The 24,320-nt window shown below is 34.8% G+C and overlaps 1 protein-coding gene across 2 annotated transcripts in view; it reads left to right on the top strand.

Annotated features, from left to right (window-relative positions):
* Window positions 1-24,320, top strand: part of ZNF385D (zinc finger protein 385D) — a 410,782-nt gene that overhangs the window by 325,836 nt on the left and 60,626 nt on the right. For both annotated transcript variants that reach the window (XM_015619763.1, XM_015619766.3), the window contains one exon: window positions 20,744-20,906. In XM_015619763.1, coding sequence (XP_015475249.1) covers window positions 20,744-20,906 — 163 coding nt within the window. The remainder of the gene's footprint in view (window positions 1-20,743; window positions 20,907-24,320) is intronic.

The following is a 24,320-nucleotide window of genomic DNA, read 5'->3' as shown; positions in this document are numbered from 1 at the left end:
TTAAACTGAGTCCTCTGACTGACATAATAATGTTGTGACTATTTCTCTGCCTCTTAAGCACTGGCAGCAATCTAAATTTTCTGTGTTCCCATCAGTAACTGCTGTGAGTGGTGTCTGTGTGGTGTGCAAGCTGTAGAGTTAGCTAGACAATCTCACTACACAAACTCTTGATAATCCTTGAACTTATCTCCTCTCTTTTAATGAAAGTAACCTATTTTGTCTAGAAAATCTGTACTGTCCTAGAGCATGGAGCAGCCTGGGGGTATCAGGCCCCCAGGGACATTGCCTGAGGTCGAGAAGGCAGTTAGGAAAGAGGAAGGTTTTAAGTGACTGATCTTTAAGAAAGAATATTTTTGTTGTCAGCGGTTTTCTTAGGCTGATGCTGGTGGGAAGAGGTGGAGTGCCTTGGTGTCCACTGTATTCACGTTACAAGACTTATACTTTCCTCCCAAAATTCACTCTTTAGCCACATTCAGCAGTGGTGGTAGAAGAGGGAGTGGCTAAATGAAGCACTGGAACAGGCTCCCAAGGGAAGTGGTTTGGTCACCATCCTTCAAGTTGTATGAGGGACTTGGCAATGCTGGGTTAACAGTTGGACTTGACAATCTTAAAGGACTTTTCTAATCTAAACTATTTTATATATCCAGGAGAAAGGAAAATCTAATGCTTTCAACTGCCTGGTCCCTGAACAAGCAGGGTTGAGGACAAATGTCTAATGTCTAGGTCAGCCGAATATCAGAGTCACTACAGAAACATGATCCTGGAGAGATGAAAACATTCAGCTGATCATCAGGTGTTGCTGTGTAGGACTTCGATTATGTCAAACCTTTTTTTTATTTTCATTTGGCAGCTCTTGCTTCCTACCTCTGCTCATCCTATTAGGTTATTTCATTTTTGAAGCTCACTTATTTTGATAAAACAAGTCAATTGTGCAGAAGGCTTGACATCTCTTTTAAATCACTAGAGTTTGCCAAAAATGATATGTGAATAGGCAATTGCTCTCTCTGAAAGTCCTGTTTATAAGTTGCAAAAGATTAATGACCAGTATTCTGACTGTGGAATATGAAGACAAATTAGTTTAAAAGGTTTCTGCTTGTGGCACTGAAGAGAACGGTTGCAGTATTTTCCCTTTTGGAGCCAACTTTTTTACTTTAGATGGGTGTGGATTTCAGAACTGCAAAGAGCTGAAGGAAGGGCAGAGGTGATAGCAGTTAATAAGACAGAAAGTCTGAAATTAAAGCAACCTCCCTCCACATCTGTGTGTTACTGTCAGAAATTTCCTTTCTCTCAGAAATGATGAAATTAATATACAAGAATGCATCAGTAAACATTATACTGGGAGGCAGCATGCAGGCCTAAATGGTCTCATAGGTCCTAGATCTTCCAAAATCTGCTTTCAGTGGATTATCTGTTACTCACTGATATGCCTTCCAGGCAAATTACAAATGTGTTTCCAGTTGTTTTAATGGATTTAGTCCTGTAACTACATTCTTTGGGTTACAACAGAGTCAGATTTTGTGCCTGGAGGAGGGTGGAGGAATATGTGAATCAAATTCAAATTCTGAAGTTGGGCAGGTAGAGGCTAACAAGAGCTTCTTTGAAGTTTTTGGCTGGAATTGTGGGAAAGAAGACTATGCTTAATTTTTTTTTTTTTTAACTCTACATTGAAAATGCCATTTTATACATGAGGGAATTGGTACAGACAGGGGAAAATATATACAAAAGAGGGGCAAGGAAGTCTCTCGTGCAGTTCTATATTGTGACATTCATGGAGAAATCTGCCTGTTTAAGCTGCAAGGAGAGAAATCTCCCAACTTTTTGCCCTACACTTGTGTTTGGGGCAGGTTTTTTCCTGTCAGCTTCTTCAGTTAATGTGCAAAGTCAGTCACTGTAACAAGCAATTGAAATTTAGAAATAAATTTGCTGGGGAGTCTTTACAGAAACCACCTTCCATAAGCAAGTCCTCACTTCAAAGGAAAGAAAAATTTTCAACTCCTTGTTGTGCAACCTTCATCTAGCATTTTTTTGGTATGTTTTAAGTTCTTACATTCACATTTACCTTTAAAAATAAGAATTCATACAGGAGAGAATCTGAGATTCTGGGTTATTAATAATAGGTACAGATAATAGATTTCAGTGTAAAAGTGGCAGAACATTGTCTCTTCCAGTTACCAAGCAGTGACTCCTGGTTCACTTTCTCAGGCCCTGATAAAGACATAAAAAAGAACCAAAGACAAACAGACAGGGGTATATGCTAGTCTGGGTTACAGAAAGAGTAAGTGAAGAAAATGTGCAGCAAATTGTATTTTTATCAATTCCACCTCCCCACCCCCCATAATTTCTTCTTAAAATGCTTTAAGCATAAAGTAGTGCTTATACTTGCCTTTGATTGATGATACTCTCTTCCAACACCCATAAAATCTGTCCAGGTAATGTTACACAGACTCTGGACACCATTTTTTTTCTCTTTTTGGTCAGTAAATTTGCATTCCCTTAGGCACCTGTAATATATTCTTCTCCACTGTCTCTCTGCATCCTCTTCTTGGAGCAAATACAATATTTCCTTTTGAAAGAATTGCCATTAAGAACAACTGCCCCTGATGTAAACAAATTCCACTTCAGAACCTCCAGGCCTGACTTTTTCTGCTCCTGAGTTCTTTTATCACTCCTCTCATGTCTTTTACAGTCTCTGGAGATATTGCTTTTCTGTGTACTTACTTACATCACAGCTAACAGCTGGGAGCCTTATCCTCTGAAGGAGTGGAAGTGCAACCCAATACTTCCTTTTAAAAGCTTTATGTTGTAAGAAAAAAGCACACATTCGAACTATACTTTTGAGGGCATGTTGACCACACTTGTGCTTTTTTTTTTTTAGCTCCATTGAAAGTGAAGTCTTTCAAAGTTTTAAGTAGTTAAAAGAGACTGACTTCTTTTCAGCAAAGAATTCGATGTGGCACTTACACCTAACTCCTCCCTCATGGACTTTAAAATCTGAATTATGAATTCAAATCATGTATTTAAACTGAGGTAATGGTCTACTGGTAGACCATACAGGTACTTTAATATATATAATTGTTTGATGAGGTGATCAAAGTGTGATTTTAAAAATACCAGCATTTGGTCTGTTTGGTATTTAGATAGGTCTCATTGTGTTGTGGTGGGATAACTTTAGATACAAATGCATAGCAAATGTACTGAATTAATTTATGTTAGCAATTTTTGGATGGGTATATATTTTTCTTTTTATCCCTGCAAAAGGAGATTTTATAAGGTAGTCTGTGAACAGGTTTTATCCTTTCCCCAGCATAGCCTATTTTCTCTGCATCAGCAGACTTGTCATGATAATCAACTTTTTTGTCCCAACCATCAATCACTCCTGATTACAGCTGGGGAGAAGTTCTGTTCTGTTGATCAGCCCATCAGTGCACATAATGTTACACCTGGAGACAAGTGAAAATCATCCCTTGGTGGGAGAATCACTTGCCTTCAAGCCTTTTGTCTGAAGTATTTTAATTTACATTTAGAGTATTGAAATTGTCAGTGCTTGCTTTGATTTCTTTATTTCTTTGACAAAAATTATAAGTTCAGTTGATCTTTCCCTACATGATAGAAGAAGAATGTTTTTCTATTTCAAATATCTTTTATTCTTTTTCACTTTATTGCACAAATATTGCAATAATTATAAGTATTTAAATTAAAAATAGAATTGTTACATGGTACTCCATTAGTAAAAATTTAGTATTCTTATCTACTAGCCCAGAATTTTTACAAAAACTATTTTGTTGGCTTTTAATCAGATATTTGGTTAGGCTAATATTTATCGTCAGTATTCATTTTATATGAAGGTTGTATAGCAAATTTCATAGCAATTAAATAATTAAAATCTAAAGCCATGATTCCTTTCTTTAATGAATTCTTCTCATATTGTGGTCATTACTGAATAACATTTTTTTCCTTTTAATAAAGTGGTTTTCAGATGTCACAAGAAAGATGAAATTTCAGCTTGAGGAATCACCTTATGTTTTGCTAGTAACTTAAATATGAGTTTTAATTAGCTATCAGAATGACCAGATGTGGTTTAACTGTACCATTCTATTTTCATCTATGGTTACTTTTTTATTTTTGATATCTTCTTTGAATAATCATTGTCACAAGTTAATCCTTTCTCATGTCAAAAAACCACAGCCTATAAAACAACTGTAAAGCTGATACTCCAAGGATTACAGGGTGAAGTGTGAATGAAGAAGAAAGAATGTGACAGTGTGGGGTAATAAAGATTTGATTAGCAATCGTGTTTTTACATAAAAGGTTTAATTAGCAATAGCTCATTTTCCTATTCCTCCTGGTCATTTTCAGGACAGTGATATATTGCTTTTTTGCAGTGAGCCATGCCACCCAATAGAAGGTGTTATGTTTTCATTAGCTGCAGACACTTCAGCATTATTATCTCTCACCTTAGTCTACACACCAATACAAAACATGTCTAAATCTCATCATTCAATAAGCAGTAATTTTAAAACTATGGGATATTTTCTCAGATGTTTTGTTTCTTTTTAAATTGATGATAAAGGCACTAAATTGCAAATCAAATAATCACTGAACCTCAGTCCTTATATTCTGTCTGCTTGAATACCTTGTTTGCCAAAAACAGAATTTCATCACTTGCATAGATGTTGTTCTTCCAAAATGACAATCTGTTTATTTTTATGGTTTAGTAATTAATCTGAGCATATGGCATAATTTTTATTTTACAGGTACATCAATCTGCATTACCTTTTCAAAGACTCTTATCACTTGTTTTAATGACAGGACATAAAATTATTTTTTTGTTATTGAATAGAGATTTCACTATCACAATTCTAGCCAAATAGTCCATCATAAGTTATTTGTCATTCTTCAATTTATTCTCTAGCATGTTTTTCATACCAGAGTCATATGCAGGGATAAACACTTCTAATAAAGTAAATTTGTAATGTAAACTTTCTGAGAAGCAGCAATAAATGAGTTGGAATGTCTGAAGATCTCAGATAACATGGACTATATGGAAACCATTAACATTTTGGACACCAAAGGAATGAAGATTTTTTTATACATTTAACAGTACTTTCTTTTGTGTAATTCTCAGGGGCAAGGAATTTTTATTCCAGAATTATTTGACATGCCTAATCTGTATCTCTTCAGGGCTTGAAAAGGCTGTAAGAATGAAACTTCCTTCACAGGGGAGCTAAGAAAACATGCATCATTTATATGCAAAAATGGTGCAGAAATATTTTGGCTATTTTTCTAGAGTCCTGATTATTAAGAGAGGCTTTACTAGTATGATAAGCCAGCGAGGCACAAGACACAGGGATAAGCCTGGGATATTTGTAGGATCATTTGTTTCTCCTGTGCTAAATTAGTGCTGTTGGAGATGGTATTGCCACCAAAACAAATGGCAAGAAATAAGGAGAGGACACACATTCAGAAAAAGAAAGAAGCAGATGCAGTGACACTCAGCAGTAGGGATAATGAGGAGTAAGGACTGCAGTAAGAAAACAAAGATTCTGGTCCACACACTGAGGTGTGTTGTTCTAAGATAGGCAAGAGGGAGAAGGAGCTGCATAGGAGAAGAAACAAACAATATTGAGTAATGGGCGCAATGCTGCAGAGATCAATATGTGGAAAAAGATGAGATTCTGTCATAGTTCATGATTAACATTTGGGATATTGTGACAGAAAGAGGTGATTTGAGAAATGGAAAGTTTCAGGTGGCAAAGTAAACAGTAGGAGAACACTTAGAGCCATCCAGGATGCATGATCAAAAAGATATTGGTTGAAACCTGAGAAAAAGTTACCCCAAGGAAGGCAGGTCCAAGTCCAGAGGGTAGAAAGGCTTGAAAACAGAATCTTGAAACACATGACTAGGGCAAGTCTCTTTCCTTTTTATGAACTGGGAAGGGGTTTGTCATCCATTGTCAAACATTCATTCTTCAGCTGGGGTTACTTAGGATTCAGACCTTCTCCAAAGTCAGACTTAAGAAATTATATTTTTTTTTTCTCACTCACTAGTAAAACCTTTACAAAAGTTAAGGTGGCTGAATTCTATCCGCCTTTTTCTTGTATTTGTAGTAAGGAATAATGAGAGAAGCAGTTCTGGAACAGTTTAAATGGGTAACTGATTTAAATCTGGATTTTCAAAATTAGCAAGGATTATGTATCATCTTTCTCAGGAAGTCTACTTGTATTCAAAAGATGTCAATTTTTGTATTTCCTGAATAGGAAAGTGAAGGCCAAAAATATTTACCTTCCTTCCCCCCACCCCTACTGATGTCCTCATATTGGTGGTTTCTTATGGCTGTTCCTGACATAAATAGTAGGAGATCAATTCTCTGTGAGGACGTATAGCAACTTAGAGTAATTGGACTGTGAATTTTAATTCATGTATTTGAATCTGCTTGTTGCAGTCATATGAATTTGTGTATTTTGCAGGCATGATTCCTTTTTTCTATAAAAATAGGTCCCACCAATCCTAAATATGCATTTTTAATTGAGTATCTATATTGTTTAATATTATCTATATTAACAATAAACCGAGGGGTTTGAACTGTGGTTATGAAGCAGGATTTTCCTTGGCTGAGTGGGTAACAGCAGCTCATTTCATTTCAGTGTGCTGTTAATAGAATATGAATTACATTTAGGACAAAGCAGGAGCTTCTGGTGTTTCACTGCAAGCTTTTTTGGTGTGTGCAAAGACGCATTTTGATAAGTGATGATAACTTGTAGCTGATAAGTGATGGGTTGGCCCTGGAGCACCTTTGGCTGGGGAGAAGCATAATTCTCTTTTATCAACACCAAAGGATAAGTAAACAAAATGATGATTTTATCATTAACATCAAGTCATTTTCTGAAATTCTTGTGCTGTAAATAATAACACACTCAGACATATTATCAGAGAACCCTAGAATCATTAAGGCTGGAAAAGACCTCAAAGGTCATCAAGCCCAACTAAACCGTGCCCCCAAGTGCCAAATCTGCATGTTTTCTGAAAACAAAGTTTTAAATTCTGTTGCTATCTCCTGTGGTAATATGCTTGGCAAATGATTTGGTCTGTCTGATTAGATAAAGAAAGTAGAGGCTCTCTCCTATAAAATATCAGAGGGGGTTATACCCATATTCCTGAACTTGTAAAAGTTATAGACATGTTTCACTGGTGGAAAAATGTTTGCACATGACTGAATAAACACTCTGGCTATAGATTTAATCCATCATTAGCGGGTAACTTCTTCTCTTCCTAACATATTTTGATTAGTCAGCACTTTGGATTAGCCAGAAAACTCCCAATTATATTCTTGGCCTAAATTAACCTGTTAGATTTATCTTCCATTAGTCTGAAGGTGCTAATGCATCTTAAACCTCTCAGCTGAAAGTAATATCTAGTTGGTATTTGAAATGCAAAACACAAAAAGAAAGCCTACAGAGTGGAAAGAAGGACAGGTAGCCTGCAAGGAATATAGAAAAATTGGGATAGTGGTGGATGAGGAACTCAGCATATTAATGTGCACTTGTAGCCTAGACAGACAACTGAATCCCTGGGCTGTATCAAAAGCAGGTTGGGCAGCAGGTCAAGATTCTGCCCCTCTGTCCACTCTGGTAAGACCCCACCTGGAGTGCTGTGTCCAGGCATGGGACCCCCATCAGGAGGAGGATGTGGACTTGCTGGTGCCAGTGAGTACAGAGGAAGGCCATGAAAGTGATCAAAAGGCTGGGGCATCTCCCCTGCGAAGACAGGCTGAGAGAGTTGGGGCTCTTCAGTCTGGAGAAGAGAAGGCTCTGAGAAGATCTTACTGCAGTCTTCCAGTGCCTAAAGGGGGCCTACAAGAGAGCTGGAAAGGGATTATTTACAAGGGTGTGTGGTGACAAGACAAGGAAGGATGGCTTGAAACTGAGACAACCCAAGTTTAGATCAGGTATTAGAGAGAAATTCTTTACTGTGAGGGTGATGAGGAACTTGAACAGAGAAGTTGTGGATGGCCCATCCCTGGAAGTGTTCAAGGCCAGTCTGGATGGGAATCTGGTGTAGTGGAAGATGTCCTAGGCCATGTCAGGGCTGTTGGAAATAGAAGATCTTTCAAATCCCTTACAACCCAGCCATTGCAATTCTGTGATGTGGCTGGCAGGGTAGGTGGCACGCAGAAGCACAGCATCCAGAGCTGGGAGTGGAGGCCTCACAAGGCTCTGGGGAGACTGAAATGCACAGGGATGGCATGGTTCCAGCCATTAGGGCCACCCTCAACTCTGAAAGCCTGGGAATGCTGACTTGTCTCAGGCAAGTTAATTTGCCTCAGGGAGATTTACATAACTTGCTGGCAATATTTTTAATAATTTGGTAGATCATAGGAACCTACACCTGCAAGTCCTTTTACAGACACAATGTTTGCTGTCTGCTGTTACCCTTCCAAATCCATGGTCTGAACTCACACACTTAAGGTCTTTTCAAGGTAGGGCCCTTGTTTTCTCAGTCTATCTAAGGGTCATTCGTGTTTGAATAACAGTCATTCTTGAAATTAATTATACTATAAAGCACAGTCTTTAGGAGGTAAATTGAGTTATTCTATTTTTATTATATTTTGTTTGTATCTTTATTATGAGATGGACTCAGATGTTATCTAGCTCTGGGTTCAAAAGTAAAAAATTATCTAAAATAGACAAATAGTCTCACAAGTTCACTTGAGACTGAGAGTTCTAGCAATTATCTGCCTTCTTCTGATGTTATACTCCCTAGATATCATTATGTGATCCTTCTGATTTGCATTGTGTCTTTATATCTCTCCATAAACTACTGCACAAATTATTTGCAACCGACTAGAAAAAGGACAACAGATTATATCTCTCTGACAAAATTGTGAGTCTCTTATAGCTGGATGGTTGCTGGAGATATATATATATGTATCTCAAGTGTACTCCACAGTGAGAAGCTTTCCATCTAATTTTATATTTCTGGTGAGATGGTAGCTTTCCCATGCTGTGTGTCTAACTATATAAACACATATAAATATACGCACACACAATTGTTTTTCTCAAACAGGTTTTCTAGAATATAAAAGAAATTGGAAAATATTTCAATTATGATGGTTGTCTCTAGCAGTGTTAAGAAAAACCTAGTAAAAAAGAGCAGAAAAACAAACCAAGTCATTTCCATTTGAGCCAAATTGTTCTGATATTCTTAATTTTTATTTTTCCCTATTTTGTAGTATGCATTTATGCATGAGATACCAATAGCGTCTGATTATTGGTATATAGTGCCAACCAAGATGGTCCAGTTACTCAAACAAAAGCTATAGAGGGCAAGTGTTTAGCATATTCAAAGTTGCTTATGACACATTTTTTTGTGAAAAGACAAGGATTTTTTCTCAGATGATGTGTTTCAGTGACATATAGTTGGTTTTGTTGGCTTAGTCAAAGGCTGTCCACCAGTCTTGAAATTCTTCACACTGTGTCCAGATGGAGTATTGCACTTTCTTTCAATTGCCAGTCCAGGGTGAAATAAATGTCAGCATTTCTGTTGACTGAAGTGGTGCCAGGATTTCACCCACACAATCTAAACTTAACATGTTTACTTTCTATTTTGGTATTATTTTTCTCTCTTTCACAACGAGGAAGTCCTTGCCATTTCCAAAGGGCAAGGAAAATATCATGGTTCATTGTTTCTAGATTTTAGTGCTTAATGATTTCATAAGCATGAATGTTGAAACAGTCATAAAACTTGTGCCCAAATATTGTTTTGTTACAGGAAATGTAATGAAGCATATTAGCTCCGTTCAAATAATAACTTTTGGATCAATATGATGGATAACATGTATGTTAGGAAGGTAATAGAACACAGGGACTTGAATAAATGAACTAAAGTCCTACTTTTGCAACAAAGCTTCTACAGTAATTTGCTAACTTCCTAACATGGGTGATTTCAACATAGATTTCAAAGGAGGTCGGAATATTGAAGCAAATAGCTCATTCTTGAAGATCTTTTGTTTTTTTAACACATTAAATTAGCTCATTACAGCTGAATATGAAGAGGAAAATAGCATCTGTTTACACTGCAGAATTATAAATATTACTTATCAGTAACAGAATAAGGAACAATTTGCAAAAGCTAATCATACTTGTGCGCTTATTTGCAAAAAGTAAGTCGTTAATACATACCCAAGGGAAAAAGAACTTACTGGTTTATGCAATTTAATAGTAGTGTTAAACATAATATATTAAAGAAAATTTTTTAGGGATCAGTTTTAAAAGTTATAAAGCTATTAATGTAAAGATATGTCTGTCCCATATTGCTCCTTCACCTGTACTCAGTGGTGGTTGAACTCCAGAAAACATCCTGAAGCTCAGTGAGCCCAAATCACCATACACCCATATGTACACCTCCATCTTTGAAACCTGCAAGATTTCCTTACTGAGAGTTCTGGTTTTATTTAGATAGAAGTTTTCAGTACTCCATGTGCTCCATGGTATTAATTTGGAGTGCTGTAAAGCACACTGAGGCATACTAATTATCCCAGCATATCACAGATGTAAACTGAGAGCTAGTCACAGTTTCAGTTCATCATTGGAGGTGAATTTAAAGATTCCTATTTCCATTTTATTCAAAGAAGATGGAGAAATCTCTATAGCTTTTTACTAAGCAAATCAATTTTCCAAAAGTAATATTTTAGGGACTAGGGAAGACGTGCTATCTTTTCTTTAGCCCTGCCATAACAAAAGGAAGAGCAAACACAAGAAGGAACAAATAAATAAGTATAAATTTGTTAATTTTGTGAACAGACATGAAGAGATTTGCCTGCTCCAAAGACTTTGGAGTCTCAGCATTAAATTTTTGTACCATCTGGAAATTTCACTCTTTAAGTAATCCCTGCCCAAACAAATTTCTCAGGTTTTAAAATCAGAAAAGACTTTTACCTCTCTAGTTTAACCTTTTTTTACATTATACACCTCATGGTTTCATATAGCTGTTCCAGTTTTGAACTTGTGCTTGACTAGAGGAGATCAGAAACATTAAAGCCAATGCAGAAATATAGATCATCTCTGAGATACTTCTCCTATAACACTTCAACATCTAAAATGTCCTGTTGTCTTCAGAGAGACTGTTCATACCAGTAACATTTGTAGGATTGCAGCCAGTTTCTTTTAGCTTCAGTAAGTATTTGGTTTTGTTCAATGGAAAAAAACCCAGATTTTTAGGTTTCAGTGTAACACCAGACAAGTAGAAGGATTTATAGGAAGGAGACAAAATGTAATTGCAATGTAAACAGTGAGGTCAGAACATCTCATTAAGTTTTTTATACTATTTGATATCCCTAACTCTGGCTTCCTACGTGGAACCTAACAGCTTAAAGGAGTAAAAGATTCTGACCTGTCAGCTTTGTACTGGAAGGTATCATTGCCATTTCTGCATTGATGGTAGTACAACAACCTACATAACTCATTAAATAAACCCCAGTTTTCAGCCTTCACTACTTTTGGAACAACTTGATCTATCCACATATATGTATTTCTTTAAGAACCAACATATTGATTTAACGACTAATTTCAATGGAAGCTTTAATGACTTCCTAACAAGCAGGTCTGTATGCTCTAGGCATGTGTTAGTGTAATGATTCAAAGCACTAAGGCTCTGACACTGTGATAATAGGTAGAAGTGTACTGGAAAACCTTGTAGGTACATACAGTATCTTGTAGACTTCACTGAAGCCCTGAAAGTGTCCACAGAATCACCCAAGGATGATTGAAAGCAAGGCAAAACAAATAAAAATATGTAAATGAATAAATATAATTGTACTGTAGACTGACCTATCTTCAAGTTCCTATGCCTTATAAACCTTTGTTCCCTTTAGATATTTGGATTATTTTCCTCAAAATATTTTCTCCCTGGCTAGTTGTTTAGATAAAACTAGTTTTTAATGCAAATTTACTTCCATGCTATGGCACTAGTAAATAAACTAGTAAAGTAAATTTACTTTTGTTTCTAGTAGGTAACAACATTTCTTCATTTTAGTTCTTTTCCCCTTTGTTTTGATGCAATGTGTATTTCTGCCCAGAGAAAGAAGTCCTATGGATACACCTATAGAGAGACTTTTTAACCAAATTACTGGCATAGGATTCTTTTAGACATACAAAATGTGTCTAAATAAGCAAACAACTAGTGGGCTGAGAGTTCTTTTATTCCAAGGGAACACATTGCCTCTCGATGGATGTTTCTGCACATGGAAAGCTCAGATTCCTTTCAAGATATAAAGAGAATGAAAGAATCTATAAACTCTTTCATCCTTGAATTATCTATCTTTGTGCATCTGTGCAAACTTTTCACAGAGGAAAAGTTCACATGATATTTTATGTATAAAATTTTATGTTCTAAAAGAAGGCCAGAACCTGGGAACCTACAGTCAAGCTCACGTAATATAAGTCATAATCAGGAAATTTGAGCATATCTTATTGTGGGTTTTGAATTTCTGCTTATGGGTAGGAGCTGATTTAAAGGACATTGGAAATATTTACATTAAAATAATTATTGAAATGTACGTTGAAAATCCAAAATGAAAAATCTGTGTAACTGTATATTTTAATGAAAGAATCAAAAAGTTGAATCAATATTTTTCTAAACACAAAACCCAAACTTGAAAAGCTTCTAATAATTACAGTATTATAAACAGTGATTCCAATAAAAGTATTAAGACTGTGTTTAGGAGCAGTTACAATAACTCTGTGGACTCTCTTTTATAGTTTTGTATATAGAAGTCATATTAACTTGTTTGTAATTTCAAATATAAAGTTCAAATCATAAAGAATTAATAATTAAATAAGCCCTTTTTGAGATTTTCCTGTTTTCCATTCAATTTCTTTTAGTATATTTGTGTCTGATCTTACTTTTCCATGATGCTTTGCTTCAGTCAAAAAATATCAGAAACTCAGAATTCAATGAAATTATTATTGTGAATGTAAACAGTCAGAAATAGTTTCCTTGGCAACAGAAAGCAGGTGAAAACACTCAGACAAGGTACTCTCAACCCACCTACTCAACTTTCTAGTTATAACTTCACATGTCTGCTGAGGGAATCAAGTGGGTTTTGTTCAAACAGTGAAAAGTTCCTAAATTAAATGAGTGTCTGGGCAGGTAAGTTTATGTGTAGACCCTTGACTCCAATTAGATGTTGTGAACAAACTCAGATTCAAACAGGTGCTGCCTCCATACCAGCACTGTCATTCTTTTGATGACACCAGAAAAAACCGAACTTTTCAACACTATTCAGAAAATCGATGTTAAGTTCAACAGCATCCGTTGTTTTGAAGTAAACATCAGTTGTGTGCAACCTGAATATTGACTACTAATATAAAATATATTTACATTATTAATACAATGTATAAAAATATGTGATGGTGTGCACTGCTAGCACAAGGAAGCTAGGGTAAATTTCTACAAAATAACAATAGCATATGTCATTTGTTCAAGTTCTCCATTTAGAATATGTCAGTTCTAGATTCAAAACTTGAAGCTTATAATACATATATATATATATATATATACACATATATACACTTATATATATATATTGCATTTAATAAGCTGAATGAATACATGTTTTATTTTCTGATATGCATAGCTCATAGAAGTGTGTATAGATTAACTTTTTTTTTGCATTGCATTCTAATATAAATCTGAGATTTATCACTTGGTTAATCTAAATGAAAAAAATACCAAATGAGTTTAATATTCTCTTGAAACTCTAACTGCAATAAGATTTGCTATGGGGAAAATAAATGAATACAATGAATACAGTAAAAATGAGATTAAATGTTAAATTTATTGATGATAGCAGTTTTCAAAAGACCATGTTTCATCTCCCCATCAAAAAAGCACCCCCCTAAACAACTGTATTACAGAATATATAAAATTCCAGATTCTAAAACTTGATAACATTGTCAAAATAAGCTTAAAACTGCATTCTCTTAAGAATGAAAAAGATAAAATAGATGGCAAAATGAACGGCCTGCTTATTGTATTTCAACATGTAACAAAATTTTGTTGTGCCGCACGAAGTACTGGTGTCCTTAAAAGAAAAATGCCAGGTATGTGAACTGGACGATTACTTGAGTTATATTCCCTTCAGTTTATATATTTTGACACAGTGTATGTTGCCTCAGAGTGCAGTGTGTTATATTCAGGCAGATTTTTGTACCTTGCCTAAATTATTTCAGGTAATGAAACTCAATGGCAGTTTATAGTACAAGCAGATGCATGGCCATAAAAATACTGTCTTATGGAGCAAGTGAATTTAAGTTGGAAATTTTGACCTTCTTCTTCTGCCAAAGATAAAACAAATTTTGCTTTCCATAATGAAAATATTATATTCCTTCTCCTAATGAAAATGAAATTGATTTTACTATACTATGGATGGTTTTACCATAAGAATGGTGTCGATGCCAATCTCTCACAGCATGATGCAGGCTCTTGACAGGTGCAATCTCACACCATTACAGAAATGACTCTGGAAAAAGCACAAGAACAGGGAGAGGGGTAGAGCAGGTTAATTATGAAAGGGTGCTAGTGAGCTCAGGAAGAACTCATTCACCCTGGTCAGTGAGTCTCAGGCTACACTCATGAGTATACTGAATAAATGCTTTAGGAAGGAGAAAAATGGAGTTTTCTTTCCATAGAAAGATAAATACCTGGGTAATAACATTCTGAGACATTTTATTCTGCTGTAATAATGGAGGATTGTTTTGAGTTTTTTTTCCACAGGAAAGATTTTTGTGGTTCTTGACCTGTTATTGTATATTTAGTTCTAGGAAAAGGGCTGACTTAATCAATCATTGTTTAAAGGGAAAAAGCCTTCTCTCAGAACATATCTGAAAGAAGTCATATTACACATATCCTTGGTGTTTAGTACCACAATTACATCTGAGTGAATAAGGTAATTAGATTACAGAGTTGTGTTGTGATAGACTGCACAAAAAAATTAAGTGGCACAACTCAGAAGATAGAGGTAAGCTTAGCAGAAGGTAGAAATAATGATAGGCAATGTTTATCTGCACAATAATTGACTGCAGATTGAATTTGTATTTATCAGGCAGAAATTAAGATACTTGTTCAATATGAAACATGTCATCATGTTGACATCATCTTTAAAAATTACATTACATGTTTTCACTTAATCTCCTATTCTGCAAGGGCTTGCACAGGTAATTAGTTGTTTCATGTACAGTGTCTGTGAAACTGCTAAAGTCTGTGGAGTTTTTTGTTTTCCAGTGGGTAAGCACAGGACTTGTGTGTAATCCTGAATTTCCCATGTGCACTCACTGGGCAAACAAAATAGAGGGCCTTGTAAGAAAGTATTTTTTAAAATTTAATATAGCCTCAAGTAAAAGCTTACTCACTACATAGAGTAACTACATCTCTGTGAAAAAGACTGCACAGTCCTCTACAAATTTTTTTAGCTGTTTCTCACTGTTAGAGCCCTGCTTTAGGCTGAGGCAAGTGCTGGGCATCTCAGGGCTGCTAGACTTTCTCCCTGTGAACTTCTCCAGTAAGTAAACACCATGGACACCGTCTCTGGTTATGCAAGTGGCACATAACTGGTAGGATACAGATGTCTCAGCTGCATTCTGCAACCTTCCCTGGGCAATGCTGTCACCACTGGCTGGCCAGGCTTTGGATTCACTAGAAAAAAATTGACACACTTGTTCCAAAAATAAAAAGGTTATTTGAATCTTAACCACTTTCTACTGTGCTTAGGATATAAGTAAAATAATTTTTCAAATACTTATTGACAGCCCAACTATAGAAAAATATTTGTACTCAGAGATTATGGTAATGTATGACAGACATCTCATAAGCAATTTCCCTGACTTCATCAAAGACAGAAGCCTTCTTGGCTTATGCAGTTATGTATTTTTGCTTTCCATGTCCAGCTCACTGACTGTATTAGTTTGATCTGGGAATCTAAATTTTTTTTTTTTCTTGTTGTTTCAGAGCTTGTTGTTCTGGAGAATCCTGACATCATTTGCAGATGTATTAGCCAAAATTACTACTTTTGTATTGGGAATAATAGCAGAGGTGAGGGTAGCATCCAGTAGCTGGTGGTAAAAGAAAAAAAAAAAAAAAAAAAGCCATGAACTGCTCAAGTCCCAGGCAGACAGAATAGTCTGTCCAGCACTCTCAGTACTCTCAGTTTTGTGCTTTCTTGGGGTGCAGGCAACTGCAGCCTTGCTAATAGTTAGCCAGATAAAAGCATGGAGAACACTCTCCACAATAAACATCTTTCAAAATGCATTGTGAAATGAGAAAGACATAATGCAAGATAGTTGGATTTAATTTTCCAAGAAAGAATCAGTGGAACATATTCAGTGCACCTTTTGCAAAAGGTTTCATTTATTTGAGCTGGCTTTCATTATGAAGGCGTTGCCCAGAGGGAGTGATTAAGGCAGGAAAACAATCTGTAAGAAGAATGGTAATATGAGGTGGATCAGGAGGGATATGAAGAAGATGCAGTGCTGCAAAAACTCTCTGAGAATAGGACGAGACCTGTTTTTTGTCTCAAAGCAAAAACTGAGCACAATGTTTTTGTTGGACCACTGCCTAAATAACAGAAGTGAGAAGACATATAATCCAGTGAAGTACATTAGTCAGGCAGACAAACTTATTTTGAAGGCTGCCATGTAGATACATTGACTGTAATTGTAAGAGAATACTGTCTGGATTGTTTAAAATAGTTCATCTTTCTCAGTGTATTTTACACATTTCATTGCTTGGTAATATCCTGATGGTGATTGTGGTACAAGACTGCATTTAAGCAAAGAAAATAGAGCAGAGTTTTTATACTATGGCTCTGTTTTCTAACTGTTCACATCTGCATACAGAAATTTTTATTATTTTATAGTATGCTTATCTGTGTGGTTATAACATAAATATACAGACAGATTTTATAGACAAATCCTTTTCTATATTTGAGCAACTTGTCAAGGTTAGAAAATGTAAGGGTTATAAAGGTCCCTAATTATTCAACATTGGTACATGGAACCAGAGGAAAATATTAGGAGATGCTTAAATTGACTTGTACTTCTCAAATAAGCAAGAAGTCATTACAAATAACATTGAGAAGTGATTTGTTAGCAGAGATCTTGCCAATTGATTGAAGTAGTTCCCACAGACCAAAATTTGTCTACATGTAATTTTCAGGATCAGGTCCTCAAAATTTAAGGATCCTTGAGTTTTCAATTTAGATGCAAATTAGTAATAAAATTATTATAACTGCATGATATATTGATATAATTATATTAGTTATATAATTTATTACTAAATTTAATATTATTTATATATTAAATAACTATATGTTACAATAATAAATAATAATAAAATGTTTATTATTAATATTAAATAATGACTTTTTTTACTTTCATGTTGGACATCTTTTTCAAGAATGGATATAGTTCCCTAAAATTCTTTATATCATGACACCAGCAATATTTCACATATTTCTCATGCTTCATCACTGACATTAGCTGACAGTGACTTGTCTCTGCAGTGCTAGAATTAATTGTGTGTATGAAACATGGAAACGGATGAAGGAAGAAAGTAAGCTCTTTCCTAAAGTATTCTTTTAATATATTCTTTTGTAAAAGGGTTCCAGAAGGAGACCCTTCTCACCTTTCTGAAAGGGTACAGCCTCTTCACTCAGTTAAGCATCATGGTTAGTAGCAAAAACTAGTAATAACTTGTTTTTCACTCTTCTGCTCTCTCCTATTATTGCATAATTTGGCATGAAAGCTGGGAATAATTATATTTTATGATCTATCTTGTTTTTTATTCATCCTACAAGTAAATACTCTTTAAGCAACGAATTTTATAGGCTACAAGTAAAAGCCATTTAGCAGTAAGCATGAATTCAGTCCTCTTATAACTGCAAGAAATGATTCAGTGAGGTACCATCTTTTATGTTGCTTTGCTGAACAATACATTTATGGATATTTTTGCATCTCCTATATCTTACTCCTGCAAGGAAAGATAATGACAGATCTCTTTTTTTTTCTTTTTTTTTTTTTTTTTTTTTTTTTTTTTTTTGTTGTTGTTTTAATTAGGGTTCCAGTTCAGTTGTAAAAGTTCAGCATAATCTAATTTGGAGCTGGTTAAATGCTTAGGAGCAATCTGTTTGCTCTCACATAGAAGTCCCGTTAACATGCCAGCTACAGTTATATTGAAACAAGCTCAGATGGTTTAATGTCCCCGCAGAGGAAGGAGATTTAAACTTTGAAATAAAAAGACTTGAAGACCTTATTTAAGTAGAGGCTGGGCAAACTGGCAGCACTCTGTGGGCATGAGTTATGGACAACTCTGCCTAACAGCCATCGTACCTGTAAATTTGAGCAATATGTTTCTACTTTAGAGCAATTTCATTCATATATTTCAGAGCAGTGAAAAGGTCACAATTTCTACATTCATTATATATTCCTTCAGTATCCAATATACAACTTGAGATTAGGTTTCTGGAACTATAGCTGTGAGAATTTGGAGAGAGCTGTGGATGCAGAAGAATTAAACTTGGGGTTCTCTGCCAACAATTCTGTGAAGAAAGTCAAGATTTGTGTCCAACTAATATCAGCATTCATAATTCAGTATTAAGGACCATGTTATGAATATGTTCCAGATGTTTGACTAGAGACACTGTTAGTTAAGGAAAAAAGTGCAGTCAGAGTCTGAAGCTGACTGATGATTAAATTTGACTAAAAACTCTAAAAATAGTTGACATGACAGCAACACAAAGGTGTACAATATTATGTCATTTTTAATGCGTCATTGTAATTTAACACTGGTCTTTTGGTTTGATTATAATTGACATCCTCTGACTGTTTGTATTTGGCTTACAGTATGTCTCAATGTTATGTGTTGAGAATTGTTAAAGGTGCATGATTGTGCTGTTTCTGTTCAAGTTGTTTCTAATTAAAAACTTCACTGTCCAGTGTTCTTTCAATAAGGGTACCTAATACAATATTTACATTATTTTAGCTATAGAGAAAAAGGCGTTTCAACCAAACTGAATGATGCATCTCAATATCCAGGAGAGTATGTGTGTGTGTGTGTGTGTGTATCTATGCATGCATACACTTACACATATATTGTTAATTGATTTTAGACAAGGTCTCCCGCTTCTGTCCTACTCACCATATGCTTTTCAAATCTCAGGCATCTGGAAGGAATCAAGACTTTTCATGTAAGCTGAAAGTCATAGTTCCCCCTATGCATCCTTAGAGTGATAGCTAGTCACCAGAACTCCTCTCTCCAAAATTCAGCACAATAAATAGCATTAAATAACGGTCTAATGACTAATAAATTCCAGATAACACAGGATTCTTCTACCTGCATGAGCAACTTAGTTATTGGAATGACTCTGTCTTTTTATTCCATTTGATACTTCAGGTTTGTAGCCACTAAATTCCATATATGTTTTGATTCTTTTGATTCCACAATAGAAAGCATTTACCTTTTTTTATGTTCTAAATATCTTCTATTATTTCATGTTTTCTAAAAAGAAAATACTGACCTTTATGGGTCCTTGAGCTGACCCAGAGTTGTTGCTTTTTGTTTATTTCAATGCTGTCATAGCTAAATTTTGACTACATTTCTGAAGTCTTAACTTTACTTTCAAGTAATAAAGGACCTACTTTCCATAAAGTTTGGAGTTCAAAAGGATAGATATAAGCAATTTTTCATATTGCCAACTTATTGACAGAAAGACTGTCTTTCTTATAAAGCTTTAAATAATTAGTGAAGAAATAAACTCCCAATATTAATCCAAATTCCAGAAATTTTTGTATAAGGTTTAATCTAATAGTTCAAATACTATTCCTAAAATATATTTTCACATATATTAAATGAATAAATTTGCTAATAACTCTTGAAATAATAAAGTGATTTGCAATGTAATGCATGAATTTTAATAGCAGAACATATGCAAATCTATTTTAGATTAACAATATGAAGTAACCAAAGTATATTTGGGACTGTGACAGGATTTGTGGGAGCTTTATCCTTTGAAAGGATGCTCCTGGCTTTGAATTTCAAACACTACATTTGTAGCAGGTGAACAAAAGTAATCCTCTTTTTTTAAAAAAAATATAATTACACATCTGCCTCACATTCAGTTAAGTCTTTGGTGATGGGCTTTGAAGGGTGTGTTTTATATTTTGCTTTCTTTTGTTTGGGCTTTAGTTTTGGGCTGGGGTATTTTTGGTTTGTTTTTTTACAGTCAGTCTTTGCTGAGAAGTTGCTGATACCACTATTACTAGTCAATTGTTCTTTGGAAAGGAAGCTTTGACAAAAAATCTAGTTTGAAATAGAAACAGGGAAAGTACAAAGCTACCAGGAGGAGAGCACAATCCTCCCCGTTGCCTGAGAATTATTCTTTTTCATGTGAAAGCAGCATAAATCTCAATATGAAAACTAATGGTAGCAAGGTAGACTAAAACAACCTAGTTTTGGCCTGAAAGAAATCTACTGTTATACAGTAATATACTGTATTTATTGAATTTGTGTTGCTCTAGTACTTATCCCATTGTTTTCCAAGCATCATTCTCAATTATAACTTCCTGTTTGGTCACAACTTGGATAATGTAAGTGGTACCCATTATTGAAAGGTAGTCTGTATTTGTACTAATACAGAGAATGCCAGTTTAGAAATGAGCCTGATTGCATGGTTCATTTTGTTCTCCTTTGTAGAGCCAGGCTGCGGCCCACTACAAAGGCACTAAACATGCCAAGAAGCTCAAAGCACTGGAAGCCATGAAAAATAAGCAGAAATCTGTTACTACCAAGGACAGCGCAAAGACTACCTTCACTTCCATCACTACCAATACCATCAATACCAGCTCTGACAAAACAGGTTAAGCGACAATCTTTGTTGGTTTCGTTTGGTTTAGTTTTGGTTTGGTTGGTTTTTTTGGTTTTGTTTTTTTTCCTTGTTTAATTCCATGTCTGTTTGGTTATGTGCTAGCCACATTGATTCATGCTCGATCCATCTTTCTGTGTGATATTGATTTCTTTAAGTCCTTTCAGTAGGCTGGTGAGAGTCTGATAGTCATGTAGCTGATTTCTCTTAGTGAAAAGAGGCTTGACATTTTTTTTTTTTACAATGGAATGCAATACTCATTACTTGATTAACATATCAACTGACCTAAACCTCCTGGTCTGTATGCACTATCTCTCTATCAATAATTATTTATGGCACATTTCTTTTAACCACAATGTAACAAATTGCTCTATTTCTGTCTAGAAGCCTCTTAAAAAACATTTTCAGTAAAACCTAATTTTCATAAATTTTAAACATTGCATTATTTTTTTAAAATGGCTATTGCATGGTTTTGAAATGGAAAAGAGCTGTATAACCTCTCTTCCACACAATCAGGTAAGTGCTATTGATGCCAATTATTCTGTTTAAAAGAGTCCTCATACTGAAATAATAGTGTTTAAATTATTGTGTCGGCATTTGGACTCCTTGGACATATAATCTACATATTTGTAAAGTCAACAGGTTTTGCTTGACATTTCATTTTAAATATGAACCTTTTGTTGGAAATTTCAAAGGAAGATTGTAAGGTCACTGAGAGGTAGTCTAGTATCTCAAAGGTATGACTGCTCTTGCGTATAAAGGGATACATTTTGCATATTTAGACATAATCCATCCCCCTCCCCAAGCAAAGCAAAAATAACCAAGGGGAAAACAAAACAAACCAAAGCTGTGAAAAATCAAAGACCTATCTACTGATGCTGAAAACTGCTCATTTGGAACTACTTCTGATCCAGTAAGTTCAGCATTGTAAAAGGATGTGCAGTAACCAGCTATAATAGAACAGAGAAGTATTTTGCAGGCATGTGTAGTACTTTCTTGAATATACATCTTCACTATATTTGTTACAGACAGATATCTCTATGTCTACTTCTCTCTATAAATATGTTTATCTTAGTTATAACTCACTATTATAGACAGCATATGTTTCTTTATGGAGATTTATACCCTAATTATAATGGGATGATTTTAAGAACTATTGTTGCTACATTGTTTTTGTCTTTGTTACTACAAGAAAAGAAAAGAAAATATTCTGAGAGGTTTTGTGTGATGAAAGAAATTAAGTTTGGGAGAACAGGAACAATGTCAAGTATTTTGGGAATATATGTGTTTCTAAATATACAAATAATTTTAAAAGTTTCTTATGCTGTTACTTGTTGACATATTCAGAAGAGGAAGGAGGATCTATAGACTCATTGTTTACCAAATATGATCTAGTGGTTGAAGAAAATAACTGAAGAAAATAAAGATATTTGAAAGCTTTAAGCTGTATTATTCAAAACCTTTTGTCCTATGCTGTGCAAGTTTGAAAGATTTTCTAAAGTGTCTTAAAACCAATTTGAGATTTTCTATCAAGTTTTGAATTAGATCCCTGACAAGATATATGAACTGACCTGTATCCACAATCAGTAGTCCAAATCAGTTTTACATCAGCATAAGTAAGAAAATATCAGAAATCCAGCTGCACATGTAAGCAAAGGCCTGTGCTGGAGTTTCTTTAGCTTTACACAGTGGCTGCCAATTCCTGGATTCATTTCATAGAATAAGTGTGTGTACATGTATGTATGTACCTGTATATGTGTATGTATAAATATATACGTATACATATATTTGTTCTGTGTTAAAACCCTGGCCTTAATGGGGTTCTAAAAGACATATATTGATGTTAAATGACAAAAACCCAAAAACATTTACATTTCTTAAAATATTGGGTGTCATATTCAACTTCTGACAAAAGCCTTATCCAACCAGTAGCTTCAAAGTAAGGCAGGTAGTTCTATCCAGATGCAATTATTACATGTCAGCATTGATGTGACTGGGAACAGAGTAAGATCCTTGCTGTAAATTATCCTTTGTCAAGCATGTATACACAGTGAGGGGAAAAAAAATTGGGTAGCCAAAAGGATGAAATTTTCTGTCTACTATAACAAGTCAAAATTTTCATAAATTGAATTTTATTTTCTTTCGGGTTGTTCTTATGTCCTGTTTTGCTTGATAGAACTTTTAAGTCCATAAAATACTGCACTGTGTGAGTTTCTACATTTGGAAATTATCACTGTAAAAGTCAAACATCATGATAGTAATATTCAGTTCTCAGGGAATGGTTGTACTAATGAATATAATTAAAAAATTTATCTTTCATAACTAGATGAGAGGTACTAAGTCCATGTACTTGTGATCATTTGGAACAAAAGATTTTTCTACGGTATTTTAAACCTGTCTGCTAAAGATTAATAGTTGATCCCAAATCCACTGAGGATGGGGTCATGTATATATCACTTCTTATATATCATCTACAGCAGTGGTTAAATGCTGAATTGCATGTCAGTCACAGCACATTGGTCAGGACTTCAGATCACTGGTTCTGTGTACCCTTAGCAGCTGCAGTAAACAAAATGTTATCAGGAAATCTGTGCTGCTTGCAATAAGGATTGTGAAAAAAATCACATAGTATACAAAATGATTCACGTGCTAAAGCAGTAATTTATGTTTCTTATTCTGGAACTATTTTGTTGGATGTGGTACCAGCATGTGTTATTGACACTGTGCAGCACACAATATAATCTAACTCCTTAAAATCTCTCACACATGATTTCTGGTATTTAAATTATATGTTAAAGAGAAAACATAAAATATGAGGGTTTTTTTCTCATTCTGTAAACGTCATTTTTTTTTTACTCCCTTTTAACCAACTTTTCAAATTATTAGAAGGCTTGAACTTGAGAAGTCTTTGGAGCAGTAAAACATCATGAAGAGTTATGTTGCCAGTCATATAATGGCAATGCCATTCTCAAGATGTGAGAACTTTTTTAGCATTTCTGCTATTTAACACACTTCTTTCATCTGCATTTACCAATTTTTATGTTACATTGGTAGTCAGGACAGAAAAACAGAAAGTGTGAGAATTACAAGGAGAAGCTTACGTTATGGCATTGTACAAACCAGATTTCAGTATTTCTAGATTCTCCAATTCAGGTGTGGGAATAAAAAATAAATATTTTTGTTATATATTAACATACATGCATACATATTCCCTGGCAGTAAATTGTTAAACATCTTTGATAGCTTTGCAAATTGTTCCTCCTTTCTGAGAAAGTATAATTTTTTCAAAAAGCTGCTTCATATCTTTGGCTGTAAAGACTGATACTTTAGAGCACTTGTCAAAATATATTTAGATAGAGTGCATTTTATCACCCTAATTAAAATGCATGTCCATTAAAGTAATTTTCC

This window comes from Parus major, chromosome 2 (assembly GCF_001522545.3).
Source record: "Parus major isolate Abel chromosome 2, Parus_major1.1, whole genome shotgun sequence".
Lineage (NCBI taxonomy): Eukaryota > Metazoa > Chordata > Aves > Passeriformes > Paridae > Parus > Parus major.
This window is presented reverse-complemented; position numbering and strand designations above follow the sequence as displayed.